The following is an 18,955-nucleotide window of genomic DNA, read 5'->3' as shown; positions in this document are numbered from 1 at the left end:
TTTTCTAAAGATCCCAGTTCCAGTTATTTTATCTGCTGCTTTATTTACTACTTCTAGTAAAGTTGCTTTAGAATTTCATTTCCATTTTCTAATAATTGCTTTTTGGCAGCCACCATAATTAGACTCAGCAAGGCCTTGCTATGTCTACACAATTCCGATTCTGTATCATAGCTCAAAAAATAATTTCCTTATTACTTAACCAATTTGCTCACCCAGTAGTGGTCTGCAAGGATTCTTTAAAGGAAAACTCCACCTTCTCTTACATTTTAACTCAACTCTTAGGTTGCCTTTCTCTCTACAATATGATTCTAGTACTGTGTACATACCTAAAATATGCTTGTACTTTAAAAAAAAAAAAAAAAAATGTATTTCCTCACTTTGATATCAAAGGAAGGGAAAGGCCGCCCACCTTTTTTTAGCTTAACTTCTTAGATAAGTTGCAGTGGAATTTGTCACCTGCATGACATACTACAGACACAGAGAAATTTATAGTCAGGGGGATCAGGCTGCTGTAAACAAGACAGAGAGGCATGAAACTGTTTTCCATTGTCTTTATTGCAGAGAGAAAGAGAACTTGCACTGATTCACAGCTGCTTCCATTCTAGCCATGCCTTTCATATAAAAAAAGCAATTAGATCAGTCAATGGTTCAAAGGCAGTTGTCAAATCTTTTGACAAATTTACATAAGCAGCATCACAGTTAAAATGCTAAGCTTTAAATTTTAAATGTTTGTTGTTTATACTACTTTACATTTTAAGATGACTTGAATGTGGTATAAAAGTTGTCTGTAACAGTTAGAGAAAAGTAAGAAAATATTTTTCTTGTAAAGTATCAGCACATTTACCAAAGTGTAGGGGAAGGGGCTGTCAGTTCATTTCGGACTACAAAAGGATACCTACAATTTAGCAACTGTTTTGGTTGCAGCTGTATAATTCCTTAGTATACTGTAAAACAAGCCCTGAGATGCACACAAATGAGGGCCATTCAAGAAATAAAAGAAGTAGTCCTGTTACAGACAGTATATAAGATGACAGTAACTGACACCAATCCCATGGAATGGAAATACACCACTACTTCCTTATGTCTAGCATGACTCATATAAATCAGACTTGAAATGGATTATGGGAAAGAGAAAGGCTTGAAGAAAATAAGATCACATTGATATGCGAAGTCCCATTGACAGCCATTTTGTAGAAAATAAATTAAAATTCTATAAAATGCAGTCAGTGTGATTTTGAGATGTTAAAATTACTAAAAAAACAGAGATAGAGTGAAAAAACTGATTTTTTACTAAGGTGGATTTTTTCTTTAAAGTTTGCCAACTCATTAAACTCCCAGCAGATATGTTCCCAGTTACCTATTTCTTCCCCATCACACCTCCATCATTTGCTGTCTACCCGAGAAAAAATTCTTTGGAGTCTATTTGGGGTATAAAAATACCTGTGTAAACACTTTCAAGCAAAGATCCTAAATCTTCTAGACTTTGTTGCATATTTGGGAGACATACATATATCCCACATTGTTTCTTTGTGAATTGCCTATCCAGTCTTTCTTCCCAATCCTTTCTAATCTCCTCTGATTCTTATATCACGAAATATTTTGTATGCTGTACTAATTATTCTTTTTTTAATCGCAGCTTCTGTTTTAGATTCTACTAAAAACCCTACCAGTGCTAGTTATTCACTTATGATCTCCCTATTTCTTTCTCTTTGCCTATGCTATGATAGTAATCCTCTGATATTAATCTCATTTTTGATAGTAATTCTCTGATATTAATCCCATTTTTATCTCATCTACTTCTATCCTAAGTATTAGTAATTAAGCGTTCTCTACCTCTAACTTTGGCATGTTAAATTCTTCCATAAACATTCCCATTTATACCTTTTGATCTTCATATTTCTCTGTGTATACAGACTTTCATAAAATTTCTGAAATATTTCTAGTATCTCTGCAAGATCTCGTTATCTTCCTTGTTATAGGCTCCCTTTATTTCTTTCTGTAGAGTTGTTACACTGTTTTCATGCTGTGGCTTTATCAAACAATTGCTGGTAGGGTTTTTAGTAGAATCTAGAACAGAACCTGTGATTAAAAAAGGAATAATTAGTACAGCATACAAAATATTGCGTGATAAAAGAATCAATCAGAGAATCTTTTTAAACTCATGCATATTATCAAGGTAATTCTTTATTTTCTATGTAGCACTCTGCAGTTGCTCCTACTCTTGTTTTTTCCAACATTTTTTGTGGTTGATTTTCTTTCAGGTTCTCTGAATTCCTTTTTTTGGTGGCATCCAGGCAGTGCACTTAGTAGCCAGTTATTGAAATTTACTCCCCAAAAATGAATTCACTAGCTCCTCTTCTGAGTTTCTGTTTTCATACTGAGAGAGCTGAAATTAAGCTTTTACTCAATGTGCAGCCATCTTTGGAATATGTGCATATGAGACTTTTCCATACATTCCCATCACCCCTGTTATACCTTCATCTTATGACACAATACTGTGGTGATACTGGCAGATGTGCAATTATCAATTTAGAAGCTGATTTAGGATGAGTAACTTAAGTACAGTGACTTGCTTTATTTTCAGTATTTGTAAGTCAGCTGTAGCGGAACATTAAATAACTGCAGGCTTCTTTAAAAATTATAGTTGAAACACTATTGTATGTTTTTTTATTCATTGTAGTAAGAATTGTCTTTTTAGAACCTGGTTTGCAGATGTCATATATGTTTGGGTGTTGAGCTTTATTCCTAGTTTTGTCAGTCTGATGCAATCTTTTTGTTTTGTTTTGTTTTTTATATAACTCGCCTTTATTGACATACAGTTGACAGTAGCCTGTGTGATATTGATTAAAATGATATTTATATACATTAGTCATTACTCATAACATAAGGCCTGGATACAGTTCCTTAAATATGATCTTTGTAAAAAAAAAAAAAAAGAATGTACATTTTCTGCAGTGCCACTTGAAGTATCCCCACACAAATAAAACTCTACGACAGACTCAGTAGTTTTAAACCACTTCTTAAGCAGCATCTTAACCAGTCCTGGTCCTGCACATGCTCATCACAGGGTTGAGACTTTGTGTTTACCATATGGTTCCATCCAGATACTCTCCTTAAATACACTGAACATCTTACTGAAATAACAACATTTTTATACATAACTGCTGCCTTGTACAATCCACTAAGTTGCACGTGGGCTTTCTCTTTAGTAACTTCTACCTGTGTAAAATCTTAGACTGTATAAATGTAACTACTGTTTGTGTATAAATGTAAATAGAAAGGTGACTACTCTGTGCTTAACTGGAACTTAGCATAATGCAATGTAAGCAAATGGAGCTTGTTTTCCTGGTAAACAAAGACAAATACACAAGTCTAACCATAAGTGTTATATGTTTTTCAACTTCTCTGATATTCATATGCCTATCTTATCATTTCAGCAACTAGAGATTGCAGTAACGTAGTACATTATTTAACATTTAATTATTATAAAAGTTTCATATAAGGTGGGTACATTGTGTTTGTTCTCAACAAAATCTTCTGTTATTACATAGCAAAAGTATCCTTTCGTTATTAAAGACTTTTCATTTGTTATTTAAAACTTGTTTTGAGATTTATAATTTTAGATCTAATGAAGCCTTAAAGGAAGGGAAAAGTGCTTATCTTTGGTGAAAATAAGCGGTGAGTTTCTTGTACCCATGAAATAGACCGTGTTTGTATTTTTGTTTTTAATGGCATAAACACACATTTATAGCTAAAACAGTTTTTTAGATATTGAGACTTCTTGAAATAAATGGATCTAAAGCTTGCAAGTGTAAGCTTTTTTGGTATTCAGAAACGAGTTGCCTGTAGGACTAAACAAATTACACCACGGCCAATCACTCAAACGTATAGAAACACCCAGTTCTCTTATCATAATGACCCATCTTCCCTCCAACCCACAGCTACTTGCAGATATAGGAATATAAGTTTGGTCAAAACCTTATAAGCTATTGGTATTCTACCCGTGTAGGTAAGGCTTCCGCAGCAGTTATCAAGTGATGAACACAGTGCACTTGTGAAAGCAAACTTACTATACCAGTGATCACTGCTGCAGTATGCCTGATTATTTACCTGCCATTGACCTTTACAGGGCTCTAGCCTCCCTCTTTCAGATGGCATGAAAGCTATCAAGGGCTTGGCCCTCAGACCACTTACTAGATCCAGTTTTAACATTTTGAGCATGTGGAAGGTGCCCTTAAGCTATGAAAGCTGTTTTATACTATATAGAATATAACACATACAGCTAAAACTACTACAGTAATGATCATTCGAACATCTACTATTATGGTAAGTTTACTTATACAGCTGTACTTTCTCTCTATCTTCAGTGGTGAGGAAATTTGCCAGTAATCCTTAATTAAATCTGAAGTTGCTTTGCATAGAGTATCTATGAACTCCTCCACCCTGGGCATTTAATATGTGTTGCATTTTACTGTAATATTTGTTTTTTGGAAATTATTACTAAGTATAATGAAGCCGTTCAACTTTTGGACCAACATAGTTGGGCTCTTCCATTCACTTTGAGACTTCTCAATGACTCCTACTTTTATAGTTATTCCATTTGTCACATATTGCTTTTATATGGGACTCTTGTATCCTAATTTGTTTTAGGTTTACTACTACTCTGACACAATTTCGTTGCAGTGCTGTGTTAAATCTGTTCAACCAAGTAGCACAGAAAAAAAATTTACTTCTGAATATAAGCTCTTTTACTTCTTACTTCTAGGCCTTAGACAGTGGTTCATCTATATGAACTCCTGGGATAGAATTGCCTGACTCAGTACTGTTGGCATGCTCCCAAGACGACTACAGAAGTTCAGCTTCCAGACGTGATCTTAAAATCAGAAGTCCAGCTTCCGGACGTGATCTTAAAATATTTGTGATATACCTGCTCTCAGCTTCCGGACGTGATCTTAACATATTTATGTGATATACCTGCTCTCTTCTTCTCTTTCTGTATTGCCTTTGTAGTTCACTGTATTAATTTTCTGTACATCCCCAAGAACTGGGTGATTATATTACAAGTGTTAACATCCTGTAATTTAAATGGTATATTGAAATGGATTGCAGCTTTATCACATTATAACAGTATAACTAACCTACAGTTAAAAGTCAAGCATTTAAAATAGTTACAGTGATACCATTTTGCTTGGCAGCTGTATTGTAAACCATTCTAACACCTGACTTGTGCTACTTGAGCCTGGAAAAGAACAGCTTGTTTACTTTAAGCTTTAGTTTGACTCTTTTTCTTCCAAGATGTTCTTTAAGTCTCAATTGTACTTATTCACCTCACATTTTGTGGTAAGAAACAGGCTTACAGTCATATTCTTTGGAATCTGAATAATTCTGATACTGATGACTGTTGTATCAAATGACTGGATTTAGTACTCAGGACTCCAGACTTAATTTAGTTTCCACATAGATAACATGATACTTTTAGTTGCTCCAGTTAAGCTCTTCTTTAACTTTATAGCATTTTGGTGAAGAAACACTGAGGCAAGCCTACTCTGGTCTAGGATCTAATAACCAATCACATTGCCTTAGGCAACAGGGGTCACTTCTCTGCCCCCCCCCCCCCAGCCCCACCAACACTGCAGACCCAGAGGCGTATCCATCCCCTGTTGTTCTAACTTTGTATAAATATAATAGGACTTCATAATGTTTAGTACGCAACAGTACTCTTCCATCCAACAATAAAGGTCTGTTTGCTTGAAACCTAACCAAGGATTTCAGTGTGTTTTGTTCACATCCAGGCAGCATATTTATTTTCTGGTATCTTGTGTGGTTGCCTTCAAGAAATCCACTGCTGTATTGCTGTCTCTTTCTCCTTGGGACTCTGCCACCAGGGTTTTAATCTGGGATAGTCTGCTCCCTTAGCCATTGTAGGTGTCATTTTTTAGTTTTTGGTTCTTGTTCATCACAGAAAACACATCTGGATGCTTACCACCAGCCCTGGGATATATCTGAATGTCACCACCAATATTTCACAGATGGCTATAGGAGAAGTGAACAACATCTCCAGATTCAAGGAACTACTCATGGTCCCTTCACTTGCAGGGACTAACATCACCACAGAGGTTGCCAAAGTGGGAACACCATTTAACATAAGACCCCACAGCTTACCTGTTGTATCTGGAGAAGAGAACTCAAATGCATGAAAGGACTACAGTGGGAAAAACAACTTCAAGAACAGTCTAAACAAGCTACTCATCCCCTGGGGGCTATGTCTGCAAAACAAGCCCATCTAGAACAACATGATACTTTCAGTATTTTTGGTTAAGCTTTTTGTTTAAATATATTTTAAAGAATCTTTATAGAATTCTGGTGGAGAAACAGTGGGGCAAGCCCACTCTGGTTTGGAATCCATTAGCCAATCACAACTCCTCAGGCTACAAGGGTGTCTTTTTCTGGTCCTTGCCCCTCAACCCCACCATCCAGAGACTTGAAACATCAAGGCTTCTCTCCTCCCTATTATTCTAACTTCTAATAAATATAACAGGACTTCATAATGTTTAGTAATCAGCAGTGCCCCTCCATCAGCAATAAACGTCTCTTTGCATTAACGTAAATGAGGCTTGTGGAGCATTTAGTTCACACCTAGACAGCATATTTACTTTCTGGTGTTTTATGTGACTGCCTTCAGGACTTGTGCACTGCTGTATTGCAACATGGATTTTGTGAGACCTTTATTGTTTGCTGAATTAAATGTGGAATAATGTTGAGGCTTTTTTTTCTTTTAATGTAATAAATGATCATCATATTGATCACTGCTGCAGTAGTATTAGCTATATGTGTTATATCCTGCCAAGTATATAACAGCCAGCCAGCTTCCAAAGCTTCAGGGCACATTCCAAGCACCCAAACCATTAGTCAGCTGAAGCTGAGCTAACTAAAATGACAGGTTTGGGTCCCCAAGTCCTTCAGAGCTATGTGACATAGGCTCAAATGTATATGAAAAGAAACAACTGTTTAAAAGTTCAACCTGCCAAATAGTGTATGCTTGCAACATAAATGCTGGAACTAGACATTTAACAAAAAAGGTGTTGTACATAAAAGGTTGGAATCATTTCTTTAATACAATGATGTTTTCTTTAATGTCTTTAAATATAAATGGCCTCACAGATAACTACAAACAAGAAAGAGTAGCGAACTATATTAAACATGCAGAGTGGAAATAGCTATGTTATAGGAGACACGCTTAGAACTGAACATGTGGATTTGATAAAGAAAGGTTTTCAGGATGGTTATTCAGCAGAATATCAGTGACAAAGGAAAAGAGGAGTACTTCTATTAATTGCAAGAGGAGCTCCAATAGTGATAGAAAAAGATAAAAAAAGATAAAAAAAGATATTAATGGCAGGTTTGTAGTGTTAAGGGGCTACTGGCAATGGAGGAGTATTACACTGGTATGTATTTACATTCCACCTAAAACTGCTATAATGGAGCTTAAGAAAATTCTGGGAGAAATAATTAGTTTTCAGCAAGGAATATTACTTATATGTTGGGGACTGGAATGTGATTTGCAGCAGTGAAGATGTATCTGGGGGCCCAGAAGGGAAAACATAACAAAGGAGGGTAGAGTTTTGAAGAAATTTATGAAAATATTTGGCATGGAAGATGTAAATTCAGTAATATGAGTTCAGAGTGAATTTACATATTATTCACCAAGATATAACAACTGGGCTAGGCTAGACAGAATTTATATTTCATAGGAACATGTGCATTTAATTGACTGTCTTGATACCCAGCCAGTAACTATTTCTGATAAAGTGCCAATAATAGCTAAAATAAAAACACAAGGTAATGAAATAAAAATGCGACATTGGTGCTTTCCCACCTATCTGTTGAAAGGAAAGGAATTTAAGGAATGGATAGTGGAGATTATTCAGGAGTTGTTAGAGAGGATAGAAATTTCTTCTGAAACTGTAGCTTGGGAGTGGAGTAAAATTAAGGTGGAGTTTAAAAATAGGGTGGAAATAAAAGAAAGGGAGCTATGGTTAAGAAGTAACAAGAATTATTTAGAGGGACTAACAGATGGTAAATATTGCAAAATAGTGGGAATCTCACAGAACAAGAAGAGGATCAACTGCAGAAGGCTAGACAGAAAATAGGATATTACCTCAATAATATGCACGAGCTTAGAAAGATAGTTGTTAAGCAACTGTTTTGATAACAGTAGAGCACAAAAACTTTAAGCACGACGACTCATGCAATAGAAAGTAGAAAGGGCTGTCACCAAACTTAGGGAGCCCATAACAAAGCAGGTAACTATATCCTGTAGAGTTATTAGAAAGATTGCTGTAATTCTGTGAGAGTCTCTGTAAAGCAGAGAAATTTGAAAATCAAGAAAAGATACAAATGGAAATGCTTATGGAAGCATTAAATATGCCAAGGTTAGAGAAGGATGAGGTTCAATTAATTACAGGATAGGAGGAGATGAGATAAAATTATGATGTATAACCAATCTATAGGAATGTCCCCAGGAATAGATGGTATTCCTGTGGAAGTTTGGAAGCTAGGAGGAAAAAAAAACTGATAGAGATCTGGAAGGTTTTGTTTAACAGTATCTTAAGAGGAGGAGAAGTACCACTGTCCTGGAAAAAAGCAATGGTAGTTGTAATACCTGAAGAGGGTAAAGATCCATCAGATCCAGCTTCATGCAGGCCCATTTCAATACTAAACCATGATTATAAAGTGTTCATGTCTATAATGGCTAAACGAATGGCAAAAGTAAAGCCAAAACTGATAGATATCGATCAATGTAGTTTTGTGGAGGGGAGGCAAACATTTGACAACATTAACAGAATACTGATGTTCCAGAGGGAAGCAGAATGTAAGAAAATACCATTGTTGGTTGGTCTTGAGGCAGAGAAAGCATTTAACAGAGTAAGCTTAGACTTTATGAGCAGGGCAATGGAAGCATTTGCATTTCCCTTGTCTGTTTTCTTAGTGGCAGTAAGTTTACAGAACTGGTTTTGTCCAGCCAAAGTATTCCTGAATCTGTATTGTTTGGATAATTGGTTTGGTTTCTGTCCTGTGTTTTAAATCAGATATACCTGTTGCTCAGGCTGCTGCGGAAAGACTGACCTACTACCAACTGTGATATTGAGAAAAGATAAGAGTTTAGTCTCATTTTTGTCTGCATTTTGATTTAATATTTCTGTAATCTGTATAACTGTTTTCCCCCACCAGCCCTCCTAGTTCTTGTTTTGGTCTTTTTGTCTTGGTGGCTTTGAGTTGCCTGCCTCTGGTATTAAGTAGATACTGGACACTTCCACCTAATCACATTACATCAGCTCATTCTACTGTTAATAGTGAGAACCTAGCAAAGGCCCACCCCTTTAACTTCTGCATATTTAATTATCTCATTATCTTCTGCCTCTTCACTTTCTACTTAAAAAAAAAAAAAAAAAAAAAAAACTGTTTCCTACATTTCCTGGAACTAGTGTAGCCCAGATACAGACTTACCATATCCTGGACTTTTTGTATGCTAGCGGAGCTCTTCAATTTTTTCCCTCAGATCTGCTAGTTCTCTGCTCTCCTGCACTTTTATTAGCCTATTAGTCTAGCACTTTAAACTACTCCCGGTGCCAGAAAGTCTGCTCTTCAAACTTTCCCTTTGAACTAGCTGGTTTGTCAGTAGTAGCACTAAAATCTGAATCCCTGTGACTAGCACTTGCTTTAAACCTGCTGGAAGGCACTAGGAAGCCTTAAACTGATACAAGCACTTGACTCTCGTTGTTAATAAGGAGAAATTAATCGTAGGCTCTAAACAGCCTATAATTGCAAAGTACCTTGCCAAGGTAAGGGAAAACAGCTCTTGTACTTTTCAAAAGAAACAGAGCCAGGCATGTCCAACGGTCAGCTTCCGGTGATTTCTCCTGTCCACCTTGTGAATCTTGGCATACTGAGGCATTGCAGCAATTGCCTCATGTACACAGACAACCCTCTCCTCCTACCACTCAACACTACAACCTGCGAGAGATGCACTTACATAGCCAAACTGGAAGCAAATCTCTCTCCACTCAAGATTGTGCTAGACAGTCAAGAGGAGAAGGTTAACACCTGCACTACACCTCAAGCAACACATAGCCCTTCAAAACTCACGCTTCCAACATCCACACATAGTAACACTAAACCCACTTATGCGGAGGCCCTTAACATTAACCTGACTAAGCAACAAGAACCTTCGAAGCTGAAACGCAAGCAAACACAAATCACAACCAAAGTGTCACATAGCTCACCACACCAGTGTGCCACCCAGCAATAACCCCTAAGGCAAGACACCGTGCCTAACACTATAGTCATAGGCAACTCTATAATCAGGCACTCTGATGTCCTACTCACCAGGCTGAACAAGGAGAAAATTACAGTCAGCTGCCTGTCGGGTGCCAGGATCCGCCACATCACGCATGCACTCAAGTCACTCCACAATAAGTACAAATATGACTCTGTCATTGTCCATGTTGGAGTGAATGACTTGAGACTTACCTCCCTGGACTACATGAAGAGAGACATGGAAGAGCTCTCAGATCATGTGGCCCTGGCAGGTATGACCCTAGCCCTGAGTAGCATCCTGGCCTCGCCCAGAAAGATTCCACAGTATAAGGACAAAATGATTGACTTTAACAGTTGGCTAAGTTTCTGGTGTCATTCAAAGGGGATCCAGTATCTGTCTGCCTGGGATGACATGATCGACAGACCACAATGTTTTGCCAAAGATGGTCTGCACCTGTAGCCCCAGGGATTCAGGTTACTGGCTAAGGCTCTTGCCACCCCTATAGTGTCTTTTTTAGGCAAGGCTCAAAGGACAAAACCACCACCGTAACAGATATAAGCACGCAAAATTTGAAGGTAATGCTACTCAATGCTAGAGGTCTAAACCTCAAAATACACTCTGTCGAGGCACTTCTAAAAATGGAGAACATCGATATTTTGTGCAGTAACTTAGACCTGGTTCAAGGCTCTAGAGAGCACCCCTGCAATACCAAGCTACAACTCTTACCACACTTTTCGGCCACCAAACCAGGACTGAAACACTAAAGGCGGAGGAGTGTCCATATTCACCAAGGATATTCACACCTCCAGGCTAGTTGCCCAACACAATGCATCTGAAATTCTACAGGTACAACTAATACTAGGTAAGACTCTAATCCAAATTGTAGCTTGCTACAGATCCCCCACTATGCCCCAAGATTCTCACTACACCTTTCTAAATATACTGGAAAATATTAAGATATAACCAAACAGCCTAATACTGGGTGATTTCAACTACCCTGCCATTAATTGGGAAAACTATTCGGGCACCAACACATTAGCCCAACGGTTCTTGGAATTCATAAATTCCAATGTCCTGGATCAGCTAATCCATAGTCCTACCAGGGGCTGAAATATCCTAGACCTGGTCATTACCAACATGGGAGATCGATGCTCCACGCCAGTGGTCACCCCTTTGTTGGTCAGGTCTGACCATAAGCTAATCACCCTTGACGTCCACATCCCACCCCCACCCCCCCAGTAGGGAAACCTCCATAAAAAACTTCTCCAAAGCTAACTTCATGCTACTCAAGTCAGAAGTGACAAACTTCATGACACCCATGCACACGGGAATTTAATGTTTGACTGCTGAATCCTACACTAAGGCACTGTACGAGCACATCCACTCATGCATGAATCGTGCCATTCCAAATAGAACCAAGATGCTCTCCTCCAATAAAAAGAAGCCAGTCTGGTGGTCGTCTGCCGTAAGCAAATTATACAACAGAAGGAAGAAACTGCTGCAGAAAAGAGGAAAGTCTCAGGATGCAAAATACTCCCTTACCAACCTCAGTAAGAAACTGAGATCCCTCATAAAATCTTCCAAAGCTAATTACGAAAATAAAATTGCCAGAGATTCCAAGGACAACCAGAAGGCATTCTATTGTTATGTCAAGAATCTAAATGGCAATGCTCAGATCTGTTGTGAGCTACAACAGAATGGCATTAAATATACTGATCCCAAGGATATTGCCACTATCCTGGCTGATCGATTCAGTGCCAACTTCACCCCCTGAAGGGCCCAGCTCAATACCAAAAGATTGTCAAATTCCAGTAATCACGGCCGCACAGGTAAAAAACACACTCTCCAAAGCTAAGAATACAGCATCCATGGGACCAGGCGACATCCCGGGCTGTGTGCTACATGAACTACAAAATGAACTGGCACCTCACCTTAGTGTCATGTTTAGTCATAGCCTCACCTCAGGCTTCGTGCCCAATGAGTGGCGCACAGCTACAGTTATCCCACTCTACAAGGGGAAATCCACCTTGGATCCCAGTAACTATCATCCCATCAGTCTGACGAGCCTGATCTGCAAAGCCATGGAACACATTCTCATGGAACTTATAAACAAAGACATTGGCAACCTTCAAACACTGGACCCCACCCAGTTTGGTTTTGTAAAGGGCCAATCTTGTCTCCTCAACCTGATTGACTTCTTCGAATCAGTATCCAGAGCCTTGGATGAGGGCAAGGTGGTCCACAGCCTATCTGGACCTCGCCAAGGCCTTCAACACGATCCCCCACTCTGGAATCATAGATAAACTTACTAAGCTGGGCATTAATCCCTACGTCACTCGATGGGCTGCCAACTAGCTTACTGATAGAACCCACACTGTAAAAGGAGCTGACTCAAAATCCAGCTCCAGACAAGTAGAGTACCTCGGGGTTCAGTCCTGGGACCGCTCTTGTTTGGCATCTACTTCTCTGAAGTACAGGCCAGCACTGAGGGACTCTGGCTAACAAAGTTTGCAGATGACTGCAAACTGGGAGCCATTATTGAATCCCCAAACAATGTGGATATTCTACAAAAGGGCCTTACAGAAACAGATGCTTGGTGCCAGAGCCATGGGCTCAAGCTCATTGTCAAGAAATGTATAGTTAACCCCTTTGGGAAAAACCATGTACCCATGAATTACCACATAAGTGGTAGTACACTAAACACCGAAAGTGTGATAAGGGACTTGGGGACAAAAGTGGACAGTGGACTCACCTTCGATAACCACAGCGCTACAACAGTCAGGAAATCAGTCTATGTGGCATACCTCATTATTAAGGGCTTTTCTTCCAGAAAAAAGGAAGTCATTGTCCCACTGTACTCATCCCTCATTAGACCCATTATAGAGTACAATGCCACATTTGATATGTACCTCACAAGACATCTGCAACAACTGGAAAGGCCACAGAAATACCTCACTAAAAGAATCACAAGCCTAAAGCAGATGCCCTATGCTGACCGTCTAAAAAAACTCCAGCTATACTATGTTGCATATCGCCTGCTCAGGGGTGATCTCTGCTTAACTTACAGTGCCATGGCAAACCCAGAGCAGTTGGACATGCTACGCTTAAAGAAATCCCAATCCCTCAGAGTCACATCCTCCAGGGATCTAAACCTGGTCATCACAATGAACAAAACATGCTGGAGGGATAGGTTCCTGACCCAGAGACTCCCCATACTCTGGAATAGACTGCCCATACACGTCATGCTGAGCGCCTCTTTGGCCCTCTTCAAAAAGAACCTTGACGGTTGAATGGGAGATAGGAAATTCACCCCAGGGATTATTTAAATCACCCTGTTAGACAGGGAATTGTTATGGCTAGGCTTGTATAGGCCCTAGGGCCAATAGCCTAGTACCAACCTATGAACCTATTTCCTGAAAAAATGATAAAGTTGATTAGGAGAATATATGAGTGATTGGAGGTGAAAATAAAAGTGGGGTTGGGTCCTGTCTGCTAATTTCTGCTTGAGCCGAGGAACCAGATTAGGGGTATCCTCATTTCCCTTTATTGGTTGCATTACATTTAGAACCATTGGCAAAGAAATTAATGGACTCAGAATTTCAAGAATATAATTCGTATGGTAGTCAAGAAAGGCTGGCTTTATTTGCAGATATTATTTTGTACCTGACCAAACCAGAAAAAAACATTGCAGTGTTATGGAATATTTTGAGAGAGTTTCCGATCTTTTCAGGATACAAAATTAATGAAGCTAAAATAAAAGGCAGTAGTGGTAAATTTTGCACCCAGTCATGAAGTGTTTCAAAAGAAGTCTTTCGGCTTCTCCCGTTATGGGTCAACACAGCGGATCACCAGTCCTCAGATTGATTGGCAGTGTTCAGTTGCCAGCCCAGCGCCTAACCTTCAAAGAAGGCACACAAACACATGCACCTACTGCATGTCTTTAAAACTCACTCGACCACAGGGAGAACATGCAGACGTTGCACAGAAGGTGCTCCAGCCAAGAATTGAACCAGAGAACCTCTTGCTGTGAGGCAACAATGCTAACCACTGCACCATCGCATCCTAATACCCATATTTCTGGGGACATGATAAAATGAAATATTTAGGAGTGTGGATTAAAAATGATTCTAGTGTGGCAGCTAAGGATATGTGGGAAGAGACTTGTTGTTTGTCTTTCGGCTTTTCCCGGTTAGGGGTCACCACAGCGGAACTCCGGTCCACTAATGATTGGCAGTAGATTTTCACGAACACCGAGGTGCCAGCTCGACGTTCAACCTTCAATGAAGGCACGCCCATTTTACGCATCTCTTTCGAACACCCACCCAACCGTGGGGAGGACATGCAGACTCCACACAGAAGACACTCCCTGCACTCCAGCCGAGAATCGAACGGGAGAACCTCTTGCTGTGAGGTAACAACGCTACCGCTTCACCACCGCAGATGTTATGTGGGAAGAGACTAAAAAGATAATACAAAAACTAAGAAAATGGAAGGTTTTTATATTGATATGGAAAGTAAGATGTAAGCAGTTAAAATGTTTTTAGTCCCTTTAGTTTTATGTAAAGGCCAGGCATATTTTTATCAACCAGAGGAGAAGTTGTGGCTAGCAATTAATAAAGAACTGAAGGACTTTATCTGGGAGGGGAAGACTGCAAGTGTCAAGTTGGATAAACTGATTCTTCCAGTAGAACAGGGCAGATTGGGATTATCCAATTTTAAGGGGTATTTCGGAGCTACACAGTTAAGACTCCTATACATAGTACAAGCAGAAAACTGTAATTCAAAATGTTAATATGCCTTTGACATGAATGTCAAGATTTATCTCTGGAGTTTCACTGTGTTCTGGAAGAGAATTTCTTTACATCCTTGTCTCAAGCTTAAAGCAGCTGAGTTACAGTTGGAAACACAATCAAAATTGTCTGTTTTGCCTGGATGTTGTAATAAAAAAAAATCCCATTTGGATCCGTCAGCCTACGTGGCTAATAGATGAGAGTTAAATGTAAATATGAATTCACAGAGTTAAAAAAAAAAAGTGACTGAGGTCTTTTTTTTCCTATGTGCCAAATGAATAGTTTTGAAAAAGAAAGGGCGGAAGAGTGTTCAGTTTTGATAGTGTCTACTTGCTGTGTTACTGAGGTATTCCATGTGCCGTCTACAGTTTCATGTGATCACTTGGCAACTTTTCAGAAAGTTAAGGGTATTCCAAGACTGTTGTTGATTTTCTTAGGAAGGCTGACTGGTGTTACTTGTTGACTGGAGTGAGTCCTTGCTTTAAAATGTTTTGCTGTCCTACATTATTAACTTTTTTAATTTGTTAAGGTGATGCTGGTAGCTAAATATGTGTGTGATCTTCATGAGAAAGATAATAGCCTAGATATGATTGCATAAATGCATGTACTAGTCCATTATGCTCTACTAATGTCTTACAGTGCTGTGAGCTATGGAATGTGATTACATACAATTCTGTATTTATAATGATGTTTAAGTCATTTGCTTTGTATATTTAAAAATTAATAATGTATGTATTGTTGTAAATGTTGCGCAGTGTCATCCCTTAGCTATGTTGTATATGTGCCATCTTTGTCAAATGCCTTCATGGCAATATTACTTTTTTCTTTGTATTCCTAAGCAAATTTCTTACTTGTTATTGCTTTTGCTAGTGTGGCTCAGATTGTGGCTGAAGTAGACCTCTGCACTAGTTCAGTTTTACCAGGTTAACAAAATATAAATAAATAAATAGTGAGCAACAGTAGTTCTGGACTAATGAATGGATGAAGGATTTATGCATAAATTTGTATATATTTACAAAGTTTTGCAAATTAAACAGCATTGTGCTTTTTGTGAAATAGCTCACACTTTGCTTTTGTAGAGTTTGATACTAATGAATACATTTTTTGAAGATGTAGTTATTGAAGAATCTCTGACTCTGAATCATCGAAACCCGGCTGAATGTATAGATGAAGCATTAATAAATGGTGGACCATCTCCAGATGCCATTAGTGCTGCTTCTGAAAGTATACAGGAGACTGTTAAGGAAGAGGTAATTGTTTATTCTTGTCATATTGTCATCTTTCCTTAATATTTAATTAGCAATTATTTTAATGTTTGTGAAATCTACTTCTGTCCTGATAACAAACATCTACATTTCAATTTTTTTCTTGTCTGCTTTTGTGTCTATTCTTGGAACTTTTACACTACCCAAAGAATTTTGGAAGCATATGGAGGGAGTGAGAAAACCATTTTGCAGTAACAGCTGTGTTTTCCTCAGTGGTATCTCTCCACTCAGTACCTTGCAAAAGTTAATTCCATTTTTTGATACTTAGGAATGGGAAGGAGCTTCTTTGCATTCATTCCCAAATGTGAACTGCTACCCATTTCTTTTCCTTTTACATGTGCCAGCCATTTCAAGAGAGCTGTCTGCCAGCATTGGATCATTGAGTCGGTATTTAGTTCCATTTGACACCAAACCTGAGGAATAGCTTTTTAGAAAAGTAGATTTTATTTTTGTTTCTCTTTATGGAGAAACAGCAGAGATATCCAGCACCTATTAGCCTCCAAGAGAGTAGACAATTACTTTGAGGTTTCCTTTCAAACAAAATCTTACTGCAGCCATCCATTACGGCAGAACACCTGTCATTGGGTGCCACTTACTTTTCTCCATGACCATGGCATATAGCAAATTTAATCTAGGTAGAAACTTTACAAGCAGACATTCTCTATGGGCCTTAGCTTCATTTAGGATCATAGGCCATATCTTGTGATTTCACTTCTTGGTTGTATGCCTTCCTTCTTTTAAGACTAAAGTATCTAGAGCAAAGAACTATCTTCATCAAAGATGACATCCTAAATTAGAAATTTCATTTCACATTTGGTATTCTTTACTCGCAGCTTGATAGTATCTCAGGCTCAGATGAGATAAGGTAAGCTAACACATTCCTGAATCATACTTCTGTTTTGTGACGTCTGATATTTTAACAGTGCTTTGGATTCTTAATAGAGCCTTTTTGTGGCTGTAATGGATATTTTATTTTAAACAAACTGCATTATGTTTTATTTCTTTTTCTTTTTGCTTTAACAGATGTCAGTGATGGTGTTAAACATATTTGGCGTTAATTGTGCTATTGACATCAGAGGAGATGATTTAGCAGCCTGTGTTCAGGTGAACCAGTTGGTCCCAAGCCAGTTAGGAAATGTGAACACTAGGCAATACCTCAGCAGCCGTAGCTTAGGTAAGAATGTGCATGCAATTAGTGAACTGATAGTGCAGAATGTAATTAGAACAATTTATGTCATGAAGTGTTTAGTAACATGCATTTAATATTATTTTCATTTTACTAAGTATCATTTATGTATTCAGATGAATGTTAAATGATGTCACATCTTTTTCCAAAGTACTGAGTCACATTTGCAATTCAGTGGAATGCAGCAGTCAGGCTGTAGGATTATTTGAAACTATTCCAGGGATCCATTTTGGGACTCCAATTTCAAAGGTAACACCTAAATCTGCTTTGAACTGATGGTCAATAACACCACACGCACACACACACCGTAGATATAGCCAACCTGCTGGCAGACAGGTTCAGTAAAAATCCAGAGAAAAAACAGCAGGTACGTTTGCAAAAGTATGTTTAATATAATAGAACACAGAGAAAGTAAGCGCTTTCGTGGACAACTCCCGCTTCATCAGACTAACATTAAACAAGTTTAACAAAAAACTTAAAACTCTGGATATTTACAATTTTACATCGTTGGCTGCAGTATCCAGGTGAAGATTTTTTCTTGTAGGTTGAGTAAAAACTTTACCCCATCCCCCCATTCATCAGTAAACCAGGACATCCCCAGCACCTGCCCCCCTCCCCTCATCACCAGGGAGCAGGTCCTTAATGCCCTCTTAAAGACAAAAAATAGTCTCCATGGGACCTGACAACATCCCTCGCTGTATCCTACTTGAATTCAGGCATGAGCTCTCAGCTGCATTAGGCACCCTATTCAACCAAAGCGTGGGCACCGGCTTCGTCCCAGCTGAATGGAGGACAGCCACTGTCATCCCTCTACACACAGATGGAACGTCCACTGACCCAGGCAATTATAGGCCTATCAGCCTAGCTAGCCTGATCTGCAAGGCCATGGAACGCATTCTCATGGACCTTATAAACAAGGATATTGGCAACCTCCAAACGCTTGACCCCGCACAGTTTGGTTTTGTCAAAGGGAAATCATGCCTGTTAAACTTGTTCATCTTCTTCAAAACAGTCACCAAAGCTATGGACAAGGGGAAGAGTATGCACACTGCCTACTTTGACCTAGCCAAAGCCTTCAACACTATTCCCCACTCAGGCATAATATATAAACTCTCCCAGCTAGACACTAACCTCTATGTTACCAGATGGGTGGCCATCTGGCTTGCTGATAGAACCTACTCAGTCAAAATACGGGACGCCACCTCTAGTAGTAGACCAGTAACAAGTGGCATACCCCAAGGATCAGTCTTGGGGCCTCTACTGTTTGGGATATACTTTTCTGAGGAGCAAGCCAAAACCAGTGGTCTGTGACTGACCAAGTTTGCAGATGACTGCAATCTGGATCCATCCATCCTCAATCCCTTTTCCCATTCTTTACACATGGGATCGGGGTGTC

The 18,955-nt window shown here is 38.9% G+C and overlaps 1 protein-coding gene across 1 annotated transcript in view; it reads left to right on the top strand.

Annotated features, from left to right (window-relative positions):
- The window catches only part of UHRF1BP1L (UHRF1 binding protein 1 like), a 2,202,923-nt gene that overhangs the window by 1,711,482 nt on the left and 472,486 nt on the right, over window positions 1–18,955 (top strand). Inside the window, exons 16-17 of the mRNA XM_044087916.1 lie at window positions 16,219–16,358; window positions 17,397–17,547. Of these exons, the coding sequence (XP_043943851.1) occupies window positions 16,219–16,358; window positions 17,397–17,547 (291 nt within the window). The remainder of the gene's footprint in view (window positions 1–16,218; window positions 16,359–17,396; window positions 17,548–18,955) is intronic.

Source organism: Protopterus annectens, chromosome 11.part0 (assembly GCF_019279795.1).
Source record: "Protopterus annectens isolate FY-2018-M chromosome 11.part0, PAN1.0, whole genome shotgun sequence".
Taxonomy (NCBI): domain Eukaryota; kingdom Metazoa; phylum Chordata; order Ceratodontiformes; family Protopteridae; genus Protopterus; species Protopterus annectens.
The sequence above is the reverse complement of the archived record's forward strand: the minus strand, read 5'-3'. Positions and strand labels throughout refer to the sequence as shown.